General features: G+C 38.1%; 1 protein-coding gene across 1 annotated transcript in view; it reads right to left on the reverse strand.

Moving 5' to 3' along the window:
- The window catches only part of LOC118824764 (ephrin type-A receptor 5), an 83490-nt gene extending 66505 nt beyond the window's left edge, over positions 1-16985 (reverse strand). The window contains exons 1-2 of the mRNA XM_036595150.1: positions 16700-16985; positions 12278-12342 (exon numbers count right to left, since the gene is read on the reverse strand). Of these exons, the coding sequence (XP_036451043.1) occupies positions 12278-12342; positions 16700-16808 (174 nt within the window). The 5' untranslated portion in view covers positions 16809-16985. The remainder of the gene's footprint in view (positions 1-12277; positions 12343-16699) is intronic.
- Positions 16986-22135: the final 5150 nt, after the last annotated feature.

Here is a 22135-nt window from a genome sequence, read left to right on the forward strand (position 1 = left end):
TCTAATTATGCTACTGTTGCCACCACCAGGTTATGATGGTCAATTATCTTTATTATTATGCCTATTATTATTATTATTATTATTATTATTATTATTACACTATATATTCCCCCATGGACCCGGCTTATAACTCACTCACTCATTCACGTTTAGCAGGCAGAGAACTCTCCACAAGGAGCTGCAATTAGCACTTCAGTAGTTTTCAATGCTTCACATCTATACCTAGGATTTAATCAAAATATTCTTATGCATATTTTGGCATACTGAATAAAAAGATTAAATTAAATGGCAAATATCAAATTGAATATCAGACTTCACAAAACATTTGTATGCTTGCTGGAGGTGGATAAAATTTATGCTGGAAATGAATTTGCTGAACAAATACTGTAAATGCAAATAAAAACATTACATCACTGATCAGGTGTTTGTTTTTTTCCAGTCAGAAGACAGCAGATGTCAGTGGACTGACAAAGAAATGTAAACATGCCTTTTTCATATCAAAAAAGAAAAAGCATAACAGCGATATTAGGAAGTATATATATACTAAAAATAATCCTATAAAGGGTTATGCTATTGTTGAAACTTGTTTTAGTGCCGTACAGAGCCTGGCTAAGGGTACAGTCCGGATGGCAGAAGGAACTGTACAGCAGTGGAACTGTAGCACTGAGCATCCATTCATTCGTACACAACTATTTTTGTCTCTCACAAAGCCGAGGCTGCAAACATGGGCATGTACGGAATTACTCACGAGCTAAATAGTGCATTATATGTCAACCAGGGAGTCCAAACCACCCAAGGACTACGCTTCTCCAGCTCAGTTCCTGCCAGACTCGCTCTCCTCAGGGCATAACACTGCGTACCTCTCTGACCACATCCACTCAGCTGTGGCCTTACCTTGAGTCTTAACTGAGCTAATTGCTGTAGGTGGTGTGTTACAGGAGCCGCATGAAAAGAACTGAAGGCTCTGAACTTTTCATACCGATAGCATGAGAAAATCCCCAGCACTATCATTGCCAATGGAAAAAAAAAAAACAAAAAAAAACATGAACACTGACTCCTTTTCCATGGAGATTTGGAAAGTATCTCAACAGAATGATTCACACAAAGACCAAAATCATAAACAGCCTGGTTTAAGCACAGTCCTATAGGAGTACTGTTGCTTTTAATACTAAATTAAAGTAGTAATGGTTGTCAGTAGGCCTGTCACAATTATTCCATGATCGCCTGATCGCAACTGAAATTTTGTTCCACAGTTGTTGGGAAAAAATTGGGTGCAATTTCATTAAATTAATGTAAATAGAAGAAAGCAGGAAACACTATATTGAGACCTGCCATGGATCTTATGAAAACACTAAGTTCTTACTTGTCACATGATGCTATAACACCTTTAGAGGGCAGCAATGAGTAATGTTGATTTATTTGAGCTTGAGCTGTTCTGTCATCAGTTTGGAGGTACTAAACATAGATATCTAGAAAACAAGACAGCTAATAAGTCAATATGGACAATTAAGCAACTAATCATCAGGAAAAAAAATTAAAAGCATGGTCATAAATGGCCTAGTCATCAGAAAGATAAAAACAAACCTGCTGCACAGTTGCTATAACTATCATAACACAACTTTGTATTTCTAAAGTGGTGACTTTAGAGGAGGAGAGCACTAATGTAAGATATTAGTATAGCAGTAATAAATTGAACCATATGAATTATTTTTAAGCAGATTTTCATTAGCAGTCATATGGTAACTTTTCAGAAAGAAAAAATGTTCTTAACCTTTAAAGGTTTGGTGTGAAATGGTGTACTGTAGACCAGTGTTTCTCAAACCTGTTACTGGAGGCCCACTGACCTGAACCTTTTGGTGCTTTTTGTGTCACTTTAACTAAATAATGGGCAGTTCAGTATGTTACATGTCATACATGTTTGTACTTGATTCTGATTCTGCATGTAACCAGGAGTCACAATGTGTACAACACAAATACAGTCATTTTATTTACTATCCAAAACCACCAGTGAACCTACACATGTCTTTTGAGTTTTTTATGTAATGATAATAATGATAAAACAGTGGAAAATCTGAAAAAGTATGTTTTATTTTGGTACTGTTTTGTCTTACATCCCTTGCATGTACCCCTCTGCCACACATGGATTTTAAAAATTATGTTTTAGGCCAAAACTATCATAAAACAATGTCTTAGTAATCATGCAGCATATTTGTATCAATTTAGTGTAATATCTTTTTGTGATGTGGCTTTTAGAGGCATTAAACACTTCAGATGTTTGGTTCCAATCACCACCACTGTGAACAATCCTGATGCATAAAGTTCTCTAGAATGGAGCATTTTGCATCATACCAGTCTGAATTATGCATAATTTTAGAAACAATTATGGAATTCTGCTTATATAAAAGTTAATGTATTCAGATTTTACCCCATGTAACTTTGAACCATTTCTATTAATCCATTCATCATGAAATGGTACAATGTAAAAGGAAGCTGGCCATTAAATAAAAAAGACTATTTTGATATGACAGTGATGATAAGACCATGTGCATGTTGGTAAATAAAATTTAAATACAATACACTTGTAATCACAGCAAAGGAACAAAACAGCTATAATTAAAAATCAAAAGATTTATTAATGACAGCTAATTGTAGTTGTAAGATCACTGGAATATGCTACACTGTTTTGACCTGCAAGAAGGAAACGTGTCTTCAAATTATAAGAAAAACCGTTCCAGCTTCCAAATGCATCCTCTAAGGTAAAACCATAATGGCCATATTTACACACTACACTGCCTATTTCTCATGGATGCTCTAGCGTGAGCTGTATGATCTATTATCCTGGTTATAGTTTGACCACATTTCCTCCTGTCAAGGTGGACCCTGAGTGTGGTTCAGAAAACACATTAGTAACACCTTTCTCTTTTTTTCTCCCTCTCTTCATAATCAGCCACTGTTCACGGCAAATTTCCATTTCATTCCAGCCGACCAAATGTCCACATTATGGGGTTTGAAGCTCATTCAGCCATAAATGATTATATTCCTCTAATAAACACAGGAGTCCTCTCAGATGGCCCGACTGGGCTGCGTTAATGCATCCAGCACAAGGGGCTGGGAGGGAGTGAGGGTGTGGAACACGCTTATAAAAATCTCAGTGAACCACAGCGAATGGGATCCTTCCATAATGTGCTCCTGTCTGCCTGACCATGATCTGGTAAACACTGTGGGTGAGTCGGCAGATGAGTGAGTGGAGTGAGAGACCCACTGGGTCATACAGGTCCACCCATTAACCCTTGAAAGCATACCTCAGGTCACTAGCAACCCTCACCCTCCCATCTCAATTTTTCCAGATTAACCACATATAACAACATACATTATATTCTATTATTCTGTTATTGTTTTCAAAGGTTTTACATTATCATGCCAGTTTGTAGCTGTGTTAGATTTAAGTGCTGACCTATGAACGAATGTTTGATGAAACACTTAAGGGGTACAGTAATATGCAAAAACGTTTGAACACCCCAAATTTAATTCCATGTTTTGATGATTTTCTAAGTGAAAAATAAAGGTTAACACATCCTCTATAGAGAACACACTTCTGCACATTTTAATGCACAGTTACTGATTACTTGCTGAGTTTAAAATACTGGGGGGGGGTAAAATATAAAATGTGCCATAACCTTTGCACAAGCCACATTTTGTTTTTTTTTCCCCCCAATATGTTAAATTCAGCAGATAACCAGTAATTGTGCATTAAAGTGTGCAGAAGTGTGTTCTCTGTAGACGATGTGTTAACATATTTTCACTTGCATACACTAGTAGTAATACAAATTTAGACAGGTAAGGCTGCCTTGCTTATTTCAGCATCAAACATAAACACTGTTAGAACGATAACTTAAAATATTTGTTACAGACTTAATATGTAATTAATAAATCAATAATATATAACCTTTAGGCCCGATGGATCAAGTTTACATGGAACCACAGAAGAGTCCATGGAATTCACTTGCAGGTGCAGAAGTACAGAATTACATTGTAAAGAGCTTCAGCAACATAACAGGTAAACAAGAACGGCAGCTTCAGTTCTGTTTAGATAACATGGTAAAGTGACAGTCACCTGAAAATTGTAGGGGTGCATGATCGGAATCAAAAGATTGTATTCAGCCATTTTTGTTCCTAGTGCGCAATCAGTGGTCATTTTGATTTTGGTCAATCTGAGTCTAATTTTATGATGTACATAATGTGAGGCAGATAAGTACACTCACGCTTTATTTACCTGCTGATACTACACCTAGACCAAAATGTTATAGTGTAATTATACATGACTCATTGTGCCAAATAACAAGTTGCCTCTTTTAGTCAATGTATTACTTTTTTGATTTCTGTTATAGGCAACTGATTTTTCTTTTAAGGTTATAAAATGCTAGTCTGGCCTGTTAAAGAGCAATTAATGTTGTTAACATTGACAGAAAGTACTGGAAATGTACTGGTGAGTTCCATGTATTAATTTAGCCAGCCCCAGGGTGAGCACTGAATTTAAAAATCAACACTGGCCAAACTGGCTGTAAAGAAGTCAGAATGGGACATAAAAATATGTGGTCAGTGGCCCTCTAGAACAACGTACTGCTGTCAGCCAAGTTTCAGGTTAAGTAAAGTGACAAAACTATGAGTTAGATGCTTACTGTGACTTACATAAGTTTATAATTTCAATTTTTTAACTTTTTACAAACGTTACAGAAAATATTTTTTTTTCCCAGCACAGAATTTAAAAAGTGATTAGCTAAACAAACAATAATAATATCATGCAATTCTTGTTTTTATTTAACATACACGTAAGTACAGCCATTACACTGTGAAATAAAATAAAGGAAATACAATACAAAAAAAGGAAAATAAAAAATCCCATGAACGTGTGCGTAAAATGCACAGGTCAGCTGGGTGTACTGAAAATGTGCATAATAATTATTTATTATCATAATAACATTTTTTAAGATGGTGAACTAAATGTGCTAATGTTTCAGTTAGTTCTTTTAAATTGTTTTATTCACTGTTGTTCTCCCTTTCCAAGTGTTTGTCATTATCCCCTGACTTCAGCTGCATTTATCTGGTACAAAGCTTAAGTCGTTTACACTGAAGTATGTAAGCATATGAAAACAGTACCACTAAAGAGCACTGAACTCACTTCTGGAGACTCCAGCATAAACAAAAGAAAGAACTGCTGTTCTCTCAGTTTTCTCAGATGACTCATGTGTAAAATGAAAGCAAGTGGTGAGTGAATTAGGAGTCTGGTCTGGTGTGGATGAACCAGTGACCTTGGCCCAGTGCTGCAAGCAAAGGGACAAATCCTATTACAGTTAATAAAGCAGTAGAGGAAGTAACAGGTTGGGCATGGCCTTAAGACAGCTTAAATACAGTCAGTGGCATGCTGAGGTGCATGAAAGAGGAAATGTAATTCCTCACCAGTATGATATGCTATTACTGAGCTCATATACATTTTAAGCTACTGTCATTTGATGATACTGTACTACCATGCTGGTAAAGAATGGCAACGTAGGTCATTTTAAAACTCACAGCTGGAATATAGAGCAGCTCCAATAGCTGAGTGTTTTTGACATTTGCTTTAGACCAGTCAACATACAGACATAGTAGTTAAATTTATAATGTTGACCATGATCACTAACAGTAGTTGGCCAGACTTTTGCTAACAATATTCGCTTTCATTGGCCTATAGAGGTTTTTCCATATGTAGCTCAAATAAGGTCGAAAATTATGTCATTCCAAGCTCCAAGCTCCAACTTGCCACTTCCGAGTTGAGTCAAATGCAGCGTTAGAGTGGGGAAAATACAAAATGCAGATAACCTCTGTTCTCATTGGCTGTCCTGTACCGTGCCACATTCAAAAAGCAGTCTGGGCTGACACACTACTTATCAGTCCAAACAGAATGGTTGGGCTGAATTAATGTAGTCTAAATGGGCGTTTATACACTCATATGCAAACACTTCAATACCCCCGGTCAGAAGACATATTTTCTTGATTTTCTAAGTGAAAGTTAACATATCCTGTACAGGAAAAAAAACTTAAATACGAAAATATTTTAATGCACAATTTCCATTCATGTGCTGACTTTAAAATATTGGAAAAAAATAAAAATACAGTATAAAATGTGCCATATATTTTCCGCAAGCCATGTTTTATATACTTTTCCCAATATGTTAAGTTTAGCAAATAAACAGTAACTTGGCATTAAAATGTCTAGAAGTATGTTCTCTGCAGAGGAATAAAATATGTAATTTGACCAGGGTTGTCCAATTTTTTTGCATAGGACTGCATGTAAATGCATTGGTTTCTGTAGTATCACAAAAATATTGAATTCAAAATGAGCTGTTTTTGCAGGTTTTGAGTATGTTTTGAAACTATCATTGTTTGCGTACTACATCAAGCTTTTATTTTAAAAAATAGTAAGAAGCAAATAATTGAGCAGGAATAACAGGGAGAAATGAGTAGAGTGTCCAACCATAAAAGGTCTTTATAACACTTTCACGTGGGAATGGCTATCACTTACAGCCAATCTGTCTTTAGTGGAGTTGCCAAGCACAGAGGCACTCCAGCACTCCAGGCACAATTTAAAAAACGTCTTTGAACCATCACCATCCTCTCCTCCCGACTCTTCCCAATCCTCAGACCTCCTTTCTAGAGAGCCTCCCGCTGAGCCACTCTCTCTGGCTCCTTCTAAATCCCTCACCTCCACTGGCCCACCCCGCTTATTTGCAACCGCTTTTTACCCTGCGAAACTTCAGTTCTCCCAGTGTGAGCTCTTGTGTGCCTGAAGCACAAATTTACCCACGCACTTGAATCTCCACTGGCATCACCCCCCTTTTTCCATCGCTGTAGACGCTGTGCCATGCAGAGAGACAGAGAGCTGGAGACTGAGAGAGAGAGTGCACTCAAGCCTGGATACACGACCCACTGACTTTGAACCAATAACCAGTCATTACCTTCTATTTCCCAATGACCATTACTCAGACACCTGGCTAACCTCTGTCATTGAGGCCTACTGTCCAAAACAGGAGGAGCTACACAAAACTGTTGAACAAGGCTGAAACAGACTCCCTGTGGTTCAGAACTGTAAGAAGTGAGTCTGTATGTATGTGTGTGAGTATGTGTGTTTTTCCAAGAGGGTTAAAGCCAGGGCATGGAGAGGATCATCTATTGAGGGTCACATAAATGTCTTTTCCCCTTTGGTTAGACTAAGAAAAAAAGAACAGTGGTTGGAGCCGGAGGTGCCCTAGGCCAGCACAAAGCCCGGATTTAGCTGAGCTGCTGTAAATCGCTTGGTCGATTTGGCAAAGCTGGGCTCAGTCCAACGCTCTGACAGTGGTTAAAGGGGCATAGAGCAAGTGCTGAAAACAAACTATTCCAACAGAAATGTTCAAAGGTTTATCTCTCAATAGTCAGCAAAGGACCCAAGAAACATGAAGACTAAGGGTGGGCAATGTAGTAAAAATACAGCAGCACGATATCTGAAGAAGGGCTAATTATATTATATATCAAAATCACAATTTGAAAAATTTCTAATCGCAAGAGCTACAACATTGTCTTAGGGAGCCTGACATTGTCTTAATAACACTCTTAAAAAGTTGGCTCATTAAAGAAATTTGTTCTATATAGAACCAAGAACATGCAAGGAGTCATTTGCATGTTCAAATGGTTCTCTGCATGGTGAAATCGTTCTTCAGATTGATGAAGAAAGTGTTGTATATGGTTCTATACAGAACCTTTTTGAAAATGGCTCTATATAGTACCAAAAAGGGTTCATCTAATGTTACGCTTCACATCATAACAATAACAAAACCCTTTTCTTGGTGCCTAATAGAACTATTTTCAAAAGGTTCTATATAGAACCATATACCACATTGTCCATCAATCTGAAGGACTATTTAACCATGCAAAGAACGATTTAAGCATGTAAATGGTTCTTTGAGTGTTTATTGCTCTATGTAAAACCACTGTCTTTACTAAAGATCCCTTGAAGCACCATCATTTTTAAGAGTTTTAAGTTTTAAGCAGGGTGATTTAACATAATAACACAGGGCTTACAAACTGGCGGTCTGGTGCACAACATTCAACACTCAAAGAGCAAAAATGGATGTGCTGGTCTTCTTGTGGAAAGTAAAAGGCTTGTCTTTATGTATAGGGAATAATCACATTTAAATCATAATCCCAACATTGGTCAGAAAAAAAATGCAACTGGATACTTTCCTCAAAACAGTTCAGCCCTAATTTGAAAGCATTTTCACAATACACTATGTTACACAGTATTTAGTTTTATGAGGTTTACTATTTGAGAATGAAACAGTATATCTGCATTTAAAATAGGCTATGAAAAACCATGAATATATATATATATATATATATATATATATATATATATATATATATATATATATATATATTGTGCATACAAACTTTAAGAAGGACCAGACTAACCAAAATAAATGAATGAAATAAGATAATAGCATAATGGACTAATATTCAATCAGTTACTTATTACTATACAGTTTATGCTGTCGCTATCAAGTATGCACTAATATGGGAGCTCTGGTATTGTTTTACTAATGCCAATACATTCATATTTATAAAATGCAGAAATTGGAATGAGATCCATCTAGATTAGCACTACAGAAAACATTTATTTTTCTAAAATGCAGACATTTTAGCAATGTAGTCCAGTATCTCTTAAATATTCTGCTGTCCCAGAGTACAATAAATATATAATTAAATATGGGTTTAAATATGGGGAATACTGGTCAAATTGAAATATTTATCCATTGCTGATATATTGCTTTTAAGCAAATATCTTCCAACATGATTTTGATATCATGCTGCATCCCTAGTTACTATACACCATTGCTGTTTACAAGCTGTATATAACTGGTCTTTTTATGACACATGCAGTTGTCAGTAGTAAGAAAAGCATATTGTGATTAAATTTATCACATAATGATAACAGTAGCATATCATCATTTTGCCTACCCCTGATGCAGACTTAGAACAGAGCCAGACTGTCTCTCTGAACAGCTGCTGGGCTACACAGTCATTTGACCCAATTATACTGGAGACACTGTAATCATGCAGTCAACCGAAGTCAAATTTACATCCTGCTTTAGAATTTGTTACTATTGCCCTCTTTAATTTTAAATAAAATGTTTGTTTTGTTACAAATACCACAGAGAAGGGAGGCTGACATTGGAAGATGAGCATCCATTCACAAATTGACACAAAAATACATTTCAGTGCACATATCAGATGCTTAATTACTCTGGTGTTAGCTCTCTCACTATAGAAGGGGGGGCATATGTTAGCATCTTGTGGCACACTGAAAAAAGTGACACATCTAATTTACTTGATTCAAATATTCAAATATCATTCGCACATGAATAAAATATATTACATTAACACAGTATAATATGTGGAAATGATGTACACATTTCATTTGAATCAGCTACATTCAGTGTTTTGCATCAGTTTTATTTTTAGTGTAGATCAGTCAGAATCTTCATATTGCATTTATATTGATAGTGTAGTTATTCTAGTGTGGGACTGATTGTCTACGTTTAAACAAATTAAAGCATATTAGTTAAATGCTTATGGTATATTGTCTCTTCTGTTCAAGCCAGATTCTCAGCCTATTCATCTCCCACCACAAGCAGGTCAAACTTCAAACTTTCAAGCACTTTCTCCTTCATCCATTAAGAAATCTTCTACAGTGTATTCTTCATTCTGGCTAAAACTGTCAGCCTAGCCCCACTGAGCGCTTGCTGCCGAGCAACTTTGATGTCAATGAGCAAGGAAACACTACGACTGCACAACTTCATCTCAGTTGCCACCGAGAGTGACTTGAAAAGAAGCTGCCTTGGCTTTATTTGGCACAGATTTATGTCTCCCCAGATGCATCACACGCTGAGTATCACGCAAGAACGTTTGTATTCCCATGTGAATGGAGGAATATTGGTGTGCGTAACAGGTGTGCCAGGAGCTGTGAGAGCGCATTGTTGGGGCTGTATTGTTGCGGTGGAGGGCAGGTGCAGGTAAACACAATGCTGGGCCTCTCCCTGCACTTCACAACAGGAAGCTGAATTGAGCCGTGACAGCACGCTGTCAACAGCGACTACAGGCTGCGCACACACACAACAAAGGCCGCTCCGCACCCGCGGGGACCGTACCGCTACACACAGAGAGAGAGGCGCCATGAGGAGCTAACGTTCACACAATACTGGCACACAACACAGCCAATAAACAATGCTCGTGGAAGTGGCTAAATCCGTTTGGAGTGAAAACACGGGCGCTGATCTAAACATAAGGCAAATGGCTTTTCATGGCATGAAGTGGCTAAATATGAAGGGAACATGATCCCACAAAGCTACTTCTTTTAAGTCCTCTTCTTTTGACTGTAAGTGGATATAATAAACACACTCACACACAAACACACACACTCACACGTTTGTTTTAATGCAATATCAGGATGTGGGGTCACATATAGGTCCCATATGTATTATATATCTAAGCTAATAATAGGCCATACAAATTGTTAGCACCTTTATGCTGTAATAATACAGTACCACATCCCATATGTGTTAAATATGCAACTAGGACTGGGCACTATAGCAAAACTACACTATCACGATACTTAAAGACATATTCATAATTAACAATATGTATCACAATATTACTGAGGTTTGATCAAATAGAACAAATAGAATACTATCAAAAACTATGAGTACAATGACTTTACTTAATATTTCATATACTGTGCCGCCCTAAATCCAATGAAGCAGGACTAATTATTTTCTCTTTTTAATGACACATGCAGCTGTTCAATGCTCTTTAAGTACAGATGATATTGACCATATGCTCAGAAAAGCGTCTAGTGACATATTGTGACATAGCTTGTGACATCACGGGACGATAAAATATTGTTATATTGCCCACCTGTACAGGTAACTAATTATATTTACTACTAATATGGAACATACATATCACTGCTGTCGGAACAAAACCTTCTACCCCCGAAATGCTACCTTCACAAGAGAAGGAAAAAACATACTTTACTTTTAATGCATGTCAATGGAACCAGACGTTTTTCCAGATTATTTCAGGACATTTCTTTTGATCTATTCATCATGAAATTTACACAAAATGTAGGGGGTAACAGGCATTTTCAAATTATGTCAAAAGCAGAAAATGACAAAAATGGAGATACAAGGTTTTGGTCCGACAGCAGCGAGATTTTTCTTTATTATAGCTTTCATTGCTTTTGGACGTCTTCCTTTCAGTTTTTTTAAAGTGTGTCAAAATTTTATGATGAATGGACCAATAGAAATGCGCAAAAATCTTGTTACATTAACTTACATTGGAGGTTCTTTTCTCCTGTATAGGTTTTGTCCTGACAGTGACAACATGTAAGTATCTGTATGTATTTTCGAAGCCTATCCCTAAATCTAATCCTAACCTTAATCTCTGTAAGCAAATAAGAAATGGTTTTAAAGAATGAAACATGGAGGTTTTTTAAAAAGCACTTCACAAAAATGGGACCTGTAGCCGTGATTAGCCCTTTTTTCACTGTTTCAGTCCTGAACATGTACAAAAACAAACACATACAGAAGCACACTCACAGGTCTCTGACAGATGGCCCTATACATAATTGTATGCAATGCTTTGTTAATGAACTGTATCAGCACACTTGGACAGCGTGATGTCATCATGATCAGGTGTTGCAGTGATGATGTCCTTTGTTTTAACGTGAATTACGGCTCGTCTATTATTTGCTAACCACAAAGACACTGATGGAGCCAAAAGTGGGCCACGCTTTCGTCTTGTATCTTTACTTTGGGCTTAGCAACTGAAACCATACAATGAGCATCTTAACAGTATTGCTCATCCATACTGCTAAAGTGTGCTTCATATTTCATTCATTTTACAACACTGACTGTTTTATCACTGCATTAAATCCTCTGTATAACAGTGCCTCATTATTCAGCAATGATTACATTCGCGGTGACTCTATGAAATTAGAACAAAGAACTGAGTTTCTTCGGTCATGTCCCTTTAAGAACAATACAGCTCTCTCTTCTCTCTCTCTCTCCCTCTCTGATGTGTGCGTGTTCTATTATTTTTCACTTTGAATCTGTCTTTGGTCACTCGAGGGAATTGGGAGACCTTGAGATGTTATCCTCGGCCCAGTCTTAATGCAGTGTTCAGCGAGAGAGTGTGTGTAACTCACCCCGTTCTTCGGGTAGGCTATCCATCCTAGGTCACCCATTACAGACCGCGAGTCCAGCAAGTTCACTGCAAGAGAGCAGGACATAGGGACAAATCATAAATCTGCTGCAGAGCTTTACAATATATAATACAGTTTATATTTACAACAAATTCACCTCTGGCAAATCATGATTTCTTATTCATGATAATCAAACTGGTGCAAACTTTGTTGTGTAAATGAATGGACATCTGTCAAAATCTTATGGTACAAAGCTTTAACGTGAGCTCACACTCATATCAGTTTCAAATTAGTTGTCAAATAATTTACAGCAGTTACATACAGGTATTCATAGTGCAGGTGGGCAATATGGCAAGAATTTAGCATCATGATTAGGATTCTCACAATCCTGTAATTTTAGTTGATGAATCACTGTGATTAAAAATTTAATTGAATTCTTTATTCGCTGTACACTATTAAAGTGCAAGTCTAAAGTGACCAAATTAGCTGATTAGCTAACTTCCTAGCTTTGATACTAAGTAGTTTTCAACTTAAGACAGAAACAGCCCAATCTTAGACAAACATTATTCACCATTGCCCTCAAATGGTGTTATGACACAAGTATTTTCCTCAGTCCAACTATTGAAAACACAATCAATTCACATTCTATTTGTTGTGATATAAACATATAAATGCAAAAATCATGTGTTTATGTGACTGTGAAATAATTATTGACTGTTAAAATAACTGAGATCTGGAAGCATGTTATACGTTATAAATGTGATAGGCTTAATCTTGATATTTCAAGATTTTTCATGATACACAATCAGGATTTTTTTTGTTTTTCCGAGGTTTGATACATTAGAACTCATTAGTGCCACATTTATTTATTTATTTATTTATTTATACCTTCAAAACCATGAATACCTACATTCATATCTATATTCATAGTTAACAATGAAATAAGACAATAACTATGAAATCCAATTAAACAGTTTGCTCTCTTTGTAATGAAACATGCAGTCGGTCAGTGCTCTTTAAGTATCCACGATATGCTCACAAAGGCATACTGTGATGCAATGTTTTGTAATTCATCATGAGTCACCACATCCCACCCCTAATTCACAGAATGTTTATAATAGTACTACTGAATAATACATCTGCCGTTTAGGGGTTAAAAATCTAGGCTGCAGTCCAAGGTTACACTGTCTGAAAAAGCATAAAAAAGAATAAAGAAATGCAGTCTTTATGGTACAGGATCTATTTCTTGCAAGCAAATATACAACAGAACAACTTTTCCTGTCTACAATGTTCTAAAAGGGAATTGTGGAAATGTGCAGTATGTATGCAGTAAATGCTAAAGCATAGATAAATGGCGCTGTTTCATTATCAGTTCACCTGTGCACATATTCAAATTACCCACCGTGGTCTTGCTACAGCTGGAGTATTCTGCAAATGACTAAGGCCACCGCTAATTAGATGACCTTTGGAATCGCTGTCTGATCGTCACTGAATTGGACTTTAATCAGGGGTTACATGGCTGCACCATTTAGTGAGTGTGAAACTAGTACGGAGCATCCACAAGCAGCTCAATAAAAATGCCCACCTTTAGCAAATATTACTAAATTACAGTGACAGTGAAAAAACAGCAGATGGTCATCAGGATCAAGCCAGAAAAAACTCCAAAGACACCACAGATCAAACATTTGAAGAAATACATTCTACAAACACAAACATACAGTGACTATAAAGCTGAGGACACTCTTTTCTGCATACTTGTCTGCACAATTGTAAGTGCACGTTTGATTTCTCTGACCAAAAACAGCCAGTTGGTGAACAGTCCTTCACTGGGTAATGTAGCACTTCTAAAAACAGTGTGAAAAACTCTTTGTGATCTATTTAAAGTGCTCCAGGTTTTTTGGATGTGATGCACTTGAATGACAGTAACATTATTGGTGTACATTGTTCTACTTAAGATGAAATATGTCCTGGGGAGTATCACATAGATCTAATTAGGACAAAAGCAGAAGTTTAAAGTACTGAACTAGATCACGCTGGGGAGGTTATGTCCATCCTACGGCAAATATGAAGAAGAAAATGGATGGAGTCAGTGCTTTTAGCTTGAGGTGAATGATAATAAGGCACTATTGTGACGGGCTAATCTGCAAGAGACAAAGAGAAGGGTATGCAATCATGCCTAAACAAGAAAAAACACCACATTCCTATTTGTCAGTGGCAAAAAGATTCAAACAAAAGGCGAAGTAGCTGACATATTGGCATTCTGAGAAGAAAAGAAGTGTTCGGATTGCTTGGAAAAGATTGCAAAGGAATGTATCCGACTAAAACATCCAAATGCAAATGCACAAACTGTGGTTGCGTCCTCGTCCGCTCTCATTCAGATTAGCAAGGCAGATCGGAGCAGAGGTCACGGCTCCACAAATCAGGGAGTTTGTTAAAATTCTGCAGGGGTGAAGCTGGCGTGACTTTCAAGGGAAACGTTATCCCGCCTCATCTGCCGCGCCATTGTGGACGCCGATGGAGGCACACAGCCGCCCCGTGGCCCACCATTCATTGTGCCATCTTCAAGCCTGCAATCAATCATGCTCTCCACATACCTGTCACACACCATCCATATGCTGACTCCAACCGCTCATTTGAATATTTACATATTCCATTAGAGAAAGCGTTCTTTGACAAAATGACAAATAGGACCACATCAATTATTGTTACAGAGAATTTCAGGAGTTGTTGGGAGAAAAAAACCTGTATCCCTGAAATGGTAACTTTGCAGGAGAAGGACAAAGATGTTCTCAACTTTTAACTTTTGTAAGTTAGTGTGCTCAGATTTTAAATCATTTTGACCATTTCTATTGATCCGGTCATCATGGAAGCTTTGCACAATAGGCAGCTTGTTTGAAATGATGCAAAAAATGAATAAACGAGGGAAAAACATGATATAAAATGACAGCACTGGCTTGGTGGCATGTCCCATGGTGCGTATTCGTGTGAAACAACTGAGACACTCTTTTGCGATTTTAAAATGCAGCACTACATAACTGCACCCAGCTGGAGAAGCGAGCATATGCGAGCCTACTGTATAGTTGTGTAATGCCGAAAATGATGCATAGATGTCAGTGTGTGGCACATGCTGACAGAAACAGGTCATTGGGAACTGAACACATTCGCCTTTGTCTCATTCTTCACTCCTGTTTACTGCTGACGGCCATATTTCACACATACATTTTCATATTTAAAACAAAGTCAGCTATTTCTGAAGGAAGACGGTGACTGTATAATGCAGAAATATAAGTGCACTGACACACGAGCCAGTCTGGCAGTATATTGGTTTTGCTCTGTTTGCTTAAATCTTCAGGGTAGAAGTGTACAAAAGGTGGGAATATAACTTGATAGTTATAGTTGTGATTTTCAATTAGGTTGATAATCTTTCCGAGATCGAAGGAGCAAAATGCCACTTAAAAGTTTGAGTTACTTGACAGCCCTGACAGCAAAAATGTCTCCATATAGTGGAAAAAAGGTTCTGTGACTGTAAAAGAAGCATATACAACAGGTTTTCCATCACTTAACCACACACTGCGTTCTTTGTATGGTTAAATGATGTATGGCTAGTTCTTTACATTATCACCATTCTCTATATAACCACTGCCTTTGTTAAAGAACCCTTAAAGAACCACCTTTTAAGGGGGTACAGCCATTTAAACCTGGGTATGATGTAACTAGTTTTGATTTCACCACAAACTCCACATGTTCAGAGAGACAGAGTGAGGAAAGCAAAGCCCTCAATGTTGAATGAACACCTACTGAGCTGAATGAACCCTTCCGGTGCTCATCTGTGGGGAGTGATTGGTGTTGGCTCAGTTCTTGGTACTGCTTGGTACAGATTCCACTGCATGCTGGATAGCGACATTAGATAATGTGTACTATCAGAAAGCAGCAGTTTTTACCCCGACTTGAACAGTTTCTCAGACACGATAAACACTTACCTGGGTAGTTGCTGTCTCACAAGCCTGAAAGCTAGACACTAATGCCTGTCAGCGCTCATTTAAAGCCATATGGAGTTCAAACGTAGTGACATAAGTGGACACATGAAATAATATGGAATAAGTTTTCCCTTTTGACACTGTGTTGATTCTTTGGCTAGTTGGCGAGAAGGACGGCGTATTTGTATCTGTTCTAACCCGCTGTTACTGACCGACTGACTCTTGCTGGGACAAGACATGACACGAGAGCCGTGAATGAAAATAACGTTAGATAAAACCGTTAGCAAATTAGCTGTAACGTTACACATTCCTGACAAGACAGAAGTGACAGACAGCTTTTCTCCCCAACTAAATGTGTCTCCCACAAGCCACACGCTCCGAGAGACTTCTTCGCCACGGTGAAGAGCAAATTTACACCGCTTATTCTAAAACAAGACGTGTTTCTTACCTTCGTTGCTGGGAATGCAGAGCGTCCCCAACACTGCGCAGCTGAAGACGCAAATCCATACTTTTATGGAGACCGTTTTGATGTAACTCCGCCGCGAAACCATACTCATAAAGAGGGCTGAGGGGTGAGGAAAAATGTTTCAAATTCGTGTCGAAACCAGCGTACTGAAATGCAGGTTCAGTACTGAATCCTTTCCGTGTGAGGTGTTTTCGAAGACATGAGCGTTTCTGACGATAACTGTGTGGAAATGATAGCGCATTTGAACGGTGCGGGAGACGCTGACTGAGTGAAGAGGCTAGCAGGACTGTTGGAAGCTCGAGAGCTCGCGTTGTTGTTTTCCCACCCGTATTCATACAAGCCCCGCCTCCTCAGCTGGAATTGGCTAATGGAGTCCTGCCTCTTGCGCCGATTGGTGAAACGCATGCGAGTATGAACTACCAACCAATCATAGAGCGTGGAGGCGGGGTTTGTCGGAAGACGGGTAGGAAAAATATGAAATAACGTGCCGAGCTGTCAGACGGAGGCGAAGAAAAGCATGTCAGGTTTAAGTTGTTGTTTTGACTTTTGGGAAACGGTCGTGCACGTTTTAGACCTCAATATATTCGAGAGACAAAAGCGAAACGTTTGAAGAAGTGAAATATCACTGTATCAACAACTGGACCATCTTCATGAAGTTGCTTTAATTAGGCTGGCAATGGGCCTTTCGTCCCCAAATACCCGTTAGCATAGCGGTCACGAACCTGGCTTCCGGACAGCTATCATTTTTAGGGGTAGTTTTAAAGGGCATATATCATGGAAAGCTAAAATTTTCTTCTTTTTTGAAAGAAAAGATGCTAATAGTATGTAAAGACTTTTAGAATATGTAGTTCACTCAATAGTCCATTATATGGTAACTGAACACATTTTGAATTCATTAAATTTGTGATGTCACAAAAATAATAATGTTTACATATATCCACCTACGCAGCCTACAGCAGTTTATCACTTACATACATCAGTCAAAACAAACAAAAAAAAATTCTGAGGTACAAAGAGTGGTTGAAAAATGGTCATGTAAAAATAATAATGACTGTTAATATCTAAATCTGCACAAACATTGTAAGTGGAAAAAATGCGTAATATGGGCCTTTTAACTCTAACCCCAATCCATCGTTGTTCCAGCTAATTGTTAACCACAGAAGCCAGAGAAGAACATCACCAGCATGATGGGTCACCTCTGTATAGGCATATTGCATGGTGGTCTATTAGAAGATGGTGTGAAATAGCTCACTGACACAGTTTGTCCATCATCCATAGGTAATGATCTGTTTATTTATATCATCTGTCCATGACATGGTCAATTTTATGCTCATGTTGTGGAAATACAGTGGTCAAAGTGGGGTTATTATAATGTGTGGGCTTTGAAAAAACAGCCTAGAAAAAAATGTAAAAGGTTGAAAGAGCACTTTATTTACAAGGAAATATTCTGAAGCGCATGTTTTCCCTCGACCACGCTGATCTGACGACTCTTCCGCATGAAAAATCATAACCGATCTAGAAACAGTGCTGCCGCTCTTAAGGTGCTTAGCAAAATACGTTCTGCCTCTGCCTCCAGTTGAGCAGTGCTGCTCCGTCTCTTTCATCTGAGTGATGATGCTACATATTCCCGCGCCTTGCCCTCTCGACACCTCCCACGCTCTTCAAAGCTTGCGCTCATTCACCAGACGCTGGAGGAGGAACACACCAGCCAGCAGGAATCGCCTCTTCCCATTTGAACTTCTGAGTTTGAAGCTGACAAGCTAAAGGATCACAGCAGTGGCTTTGTCCTCAGACATCAGCAGAGACAGGAGGGAGGGAGCGGGCTCTGAAAAATTAAGCATTGTACGAGCATCTCTCTGTTAGCATGTGAACTGTGGAGCTTGCAGCATCCTTGCATGCTTCTCTGAAATCAGTTTGATCAATTTAAAGCAGATGATGTGCACAAATCGCCTCAATGATAAGAATTACATTCTTGCCAATGGGGTTCTTTGGAGCAGTGCCACAGAGGAACCACTTTGGACCCTCCAACTGATGATTCTTTAAAGAGCTATGTTTGTGGATGAGATGTGTGAAGAACGTTTTTGAGATTATGTAAAGGTTCTATATCAGTTTACAGAAATGTATATGCATGTCCATTTTTTAGTATCTGTAAAAAAAACTGAAAAAAAACATATTTAACTGAAAATTACACAGAAGCCTCAACAACTAAATATAATATCAAATCTTCCAGTATTTCATGTGTCCACTCTTTGCCTTTATTACACTTTCCATTCTTTTCTGGAGACTGACTTTCTGTTTTTAAAGAAATCTGCAGGGATATTTTTCCACCCCTCCAAAGTTCACTCTTAGAAGTTGGTTGCATTTTCTGCTTCCTGAGATCCATATAATCCCAAAGACATTCAGTTATACTGAGGTCTGGACTCCATTCTGGCCAGTCCATTCAAGCTTTAAGTGCTGTTTACAAAACGTTCTGTTCGTAAGATCTGATTAGTTGAGCCGTGTTCAAAGGCGTGGTAAAGTCCATGATATACACGCATCTATGACCGCCTCACAACAACTGAATTGTATATTACTGCACCACGGCATGAAAAAACCTTGTGCTGTTTATGGAATAATCTTTGACTCTCATGCTGCTCGCATGGCCCTAAAAGATAGCCAACAACCATAACAACTCCATCATTAATGTCACAGGCTTGAATCAAAGTTCTTATAGTACGATTTACTGTGAAACGGCACTATAAAAGTCTAAAAATGTCACTTGAATGTCTTACACGATTCAAATGTTAGTGTTTCAGTCGAAAGTAGCATCAAACCCAGGCTGAATCCTAAACGGCTCCGTATTCCCTAAATAGTGTGCTAGCTATAAAAGTTTAGAAATTCTAGCCTCTACAGTCAAATAATGCATCATTTAGTGAGTATGGATGTGGCGAAATGTCCCAAATGAGTATTGCTGTATTTTCCACTGGTGGAGTGCAGGATCCAGTATTTGATTCCTATGATATCATACTCTAAAGAAACTACATTTCTTGACGGAATAATTGTTTGTGTCGATTATGATTAATAATAACTTAATAACTTAAATGATTTTTTGTGCATTGTATCATATTTTACGTTGGCTGTCATCAGTAACTGCTGTGCTCACATATGTTAAAATCTGACTGTGTTTACTCACAGATCACAGCATGTTAAATAATCTTTGCACCTTATTCCACTACCTCATGTCCAGAAATGGGTTGAGGTTGTGTGTTACTGCGATTTTTCACAGGAAGATAAAATCACAGTAACGCACAGCCTCTTGAGGCTTATTGCTTTATTATCTGATGGTGACAGTTGTGGTGGTCTATCAGGTCTTGCATGGTTGTTAGAAGTCCTATTTTCTCTGTATATATTTGTAACATTTTTTTGAACTCCAGTTTTGGAAGCTCCTGTTTTTTCCTCTTATTTTTCTTTGATCACCCCCCTTTCCTTATGCAAGTGGATTATGTTATATCTATATATCTCAGAAATATTTCCTGTAAAAAGGAAGAACTTTCACATAATGACTAGCAATTAAACATATAAATGGGTGTCTGACTTTACCACAGTAGTGTATGCAGAACCAAAAGACCATTTGAATGCATTAATGCTTCTTTGCATGGTTAAATGGTTATTCTCTATGATGGAAAATATATTGTATATGTTTCTTTAAAGAACAGTGTAAAAATAGATCAACATAGCACTATTGTTGCAAGTCAGAAACACTTTTGTTGGCACTATATAGGACCCTTTTTGCACTCTAACCTAACCTTCACTCCTATTCAAAGACTCTGTAAGGTACAGCAGTCCACTTGCAGGTCAGTCTAGGCCACCTCCATTGAGCTTCAAAGCTTGGAGCATTTAGGCATATCAAAAAAGTCCACAGACCTAGACCCCAGCATAATGAAAAGATGGACCGGATTTGTCACGGCCCGCGGCCCAAGACGAACCGCAGCACATCCCAAATCAGCAGGGTCCATGTCACCTTGGGCAGACAGAAGCCTTGGTGCAGGCAGCTACAACTGTGCTGTCGCTACTGATAAGCTGCTGAGCATGGCCTAACGGTCTCGGTCAAAAGTGCAAGAGGAGAAAAAAAAAATGAAAGGATTTTTTGTGCTATTGTTTTACACAATTTTCTGTTTAGCGCTGGTATGCCACCCTCCAGAGAGGTTATGCGATAGAGGTAGAGGACCATGGTTGTAGCTGTTATGGACATGGATAAATTATGATGAATATAGATAGTTTAATAAATACATATTTTCCTTCAGAAATGAATTCAGTGACATTTGATGACCTCTTTGGTCCTTATTTCTCTATTAATCTCTTTTCAAAGCCTTCAAGTAACCTAAAAACCCCTTAAAGCCCCACTAAGGAATCAGTATAACCAGGTTACTTTTTAGCACTGCAATATTAGAACGAGACGTTAGAACAAGGCAGCCACTAAAAGGCCCGATATGTAGGTCCGTTTGGGCACAGTAAACTCCCTCGGGTAGCGGGTTACGCAGTTTCAATAATTCTGTCAAGCATTTTACTGCCATAAAGAGATTTTCTCTCTTTTTTCATAAACATTAACCAGCTTGAGCCAACCGGTCACTGGCCATTGCCAGATTCTGTTCTTTCTTTATAAAGAGTCTGACAGTGTGGCAGTGGTGAATAATGCTGATTGATGTCCTCATTGTTGCCCTTCTTTTCACCAGCCATGAAAAAACAAGCCCAGTCTGAGGGTCTTTTGAAACTCTACCATGAACTCTATCCGAGGCTGTATTTATCTCATGATTTCTGAGAGACGCTGTGCAGTTACACATTTCAGAGGAGGAATATGCAAGTTTATCACAGTTTACAACCACACAAAAGTGAAAAATGGTTCTTGCACTCTTTAAAAAGTGCAACAAAGGGTTCCTTGAGTATTGCAGGAGAAGAAACAGCTTTGGTTCCATAAAGAATGGAATCATGAGATTTGTAAATGTGAAGAACCTCTTTGCATAATGTAAAGGTTCTGGGCCAATTTAAGGGTTCTTTATGGAATCTTTGTATTTTGTGGATGTTTTTACACTTTAAAAAGGTTCTTCATGCTCACACATCTCATTCAGAAAAATGGTTCTCAAAAGAACCATCCATTGAAAAGTTCTTCAGGGAAACAAAAGTGCTTTCTTAAAAATAAAGGTGTCAAATGGATGGTTCTTTAGAGAACCGTTCTTGTAAATGTTCCGTAAATGTAAAGGTTCTATGGAGAACTCATAAATTGGCACAGAATCTTTACATTATGTAAAAGCTCTTTAAAAGATTTGTGAATGTGAAGAACCTCTTTGCATAATGTAAAGGTTCTGTGCCAATTTATGGGTTCTTCATAGAATCTTTGCATTTTGTGGATGTTTTTAAACTTTAAAAAGGTTCTTCATGCTC

Source organism: Colossoma macropomum, unplaced genomic scaffold, assembly GCF_904425465.1.
Source record: "Colossoma macropomum unplaced genomic scaffold, Colossoma_macropomum, whole genome shotgun sequence".
In the NCBI taxonomy this organism is placed as follows: Eukaryota; Metazoa; Chordata; class Actinopteri; order Characiformes; family Serrasalmidae; genus Colossoma; species Colossoma macropomum.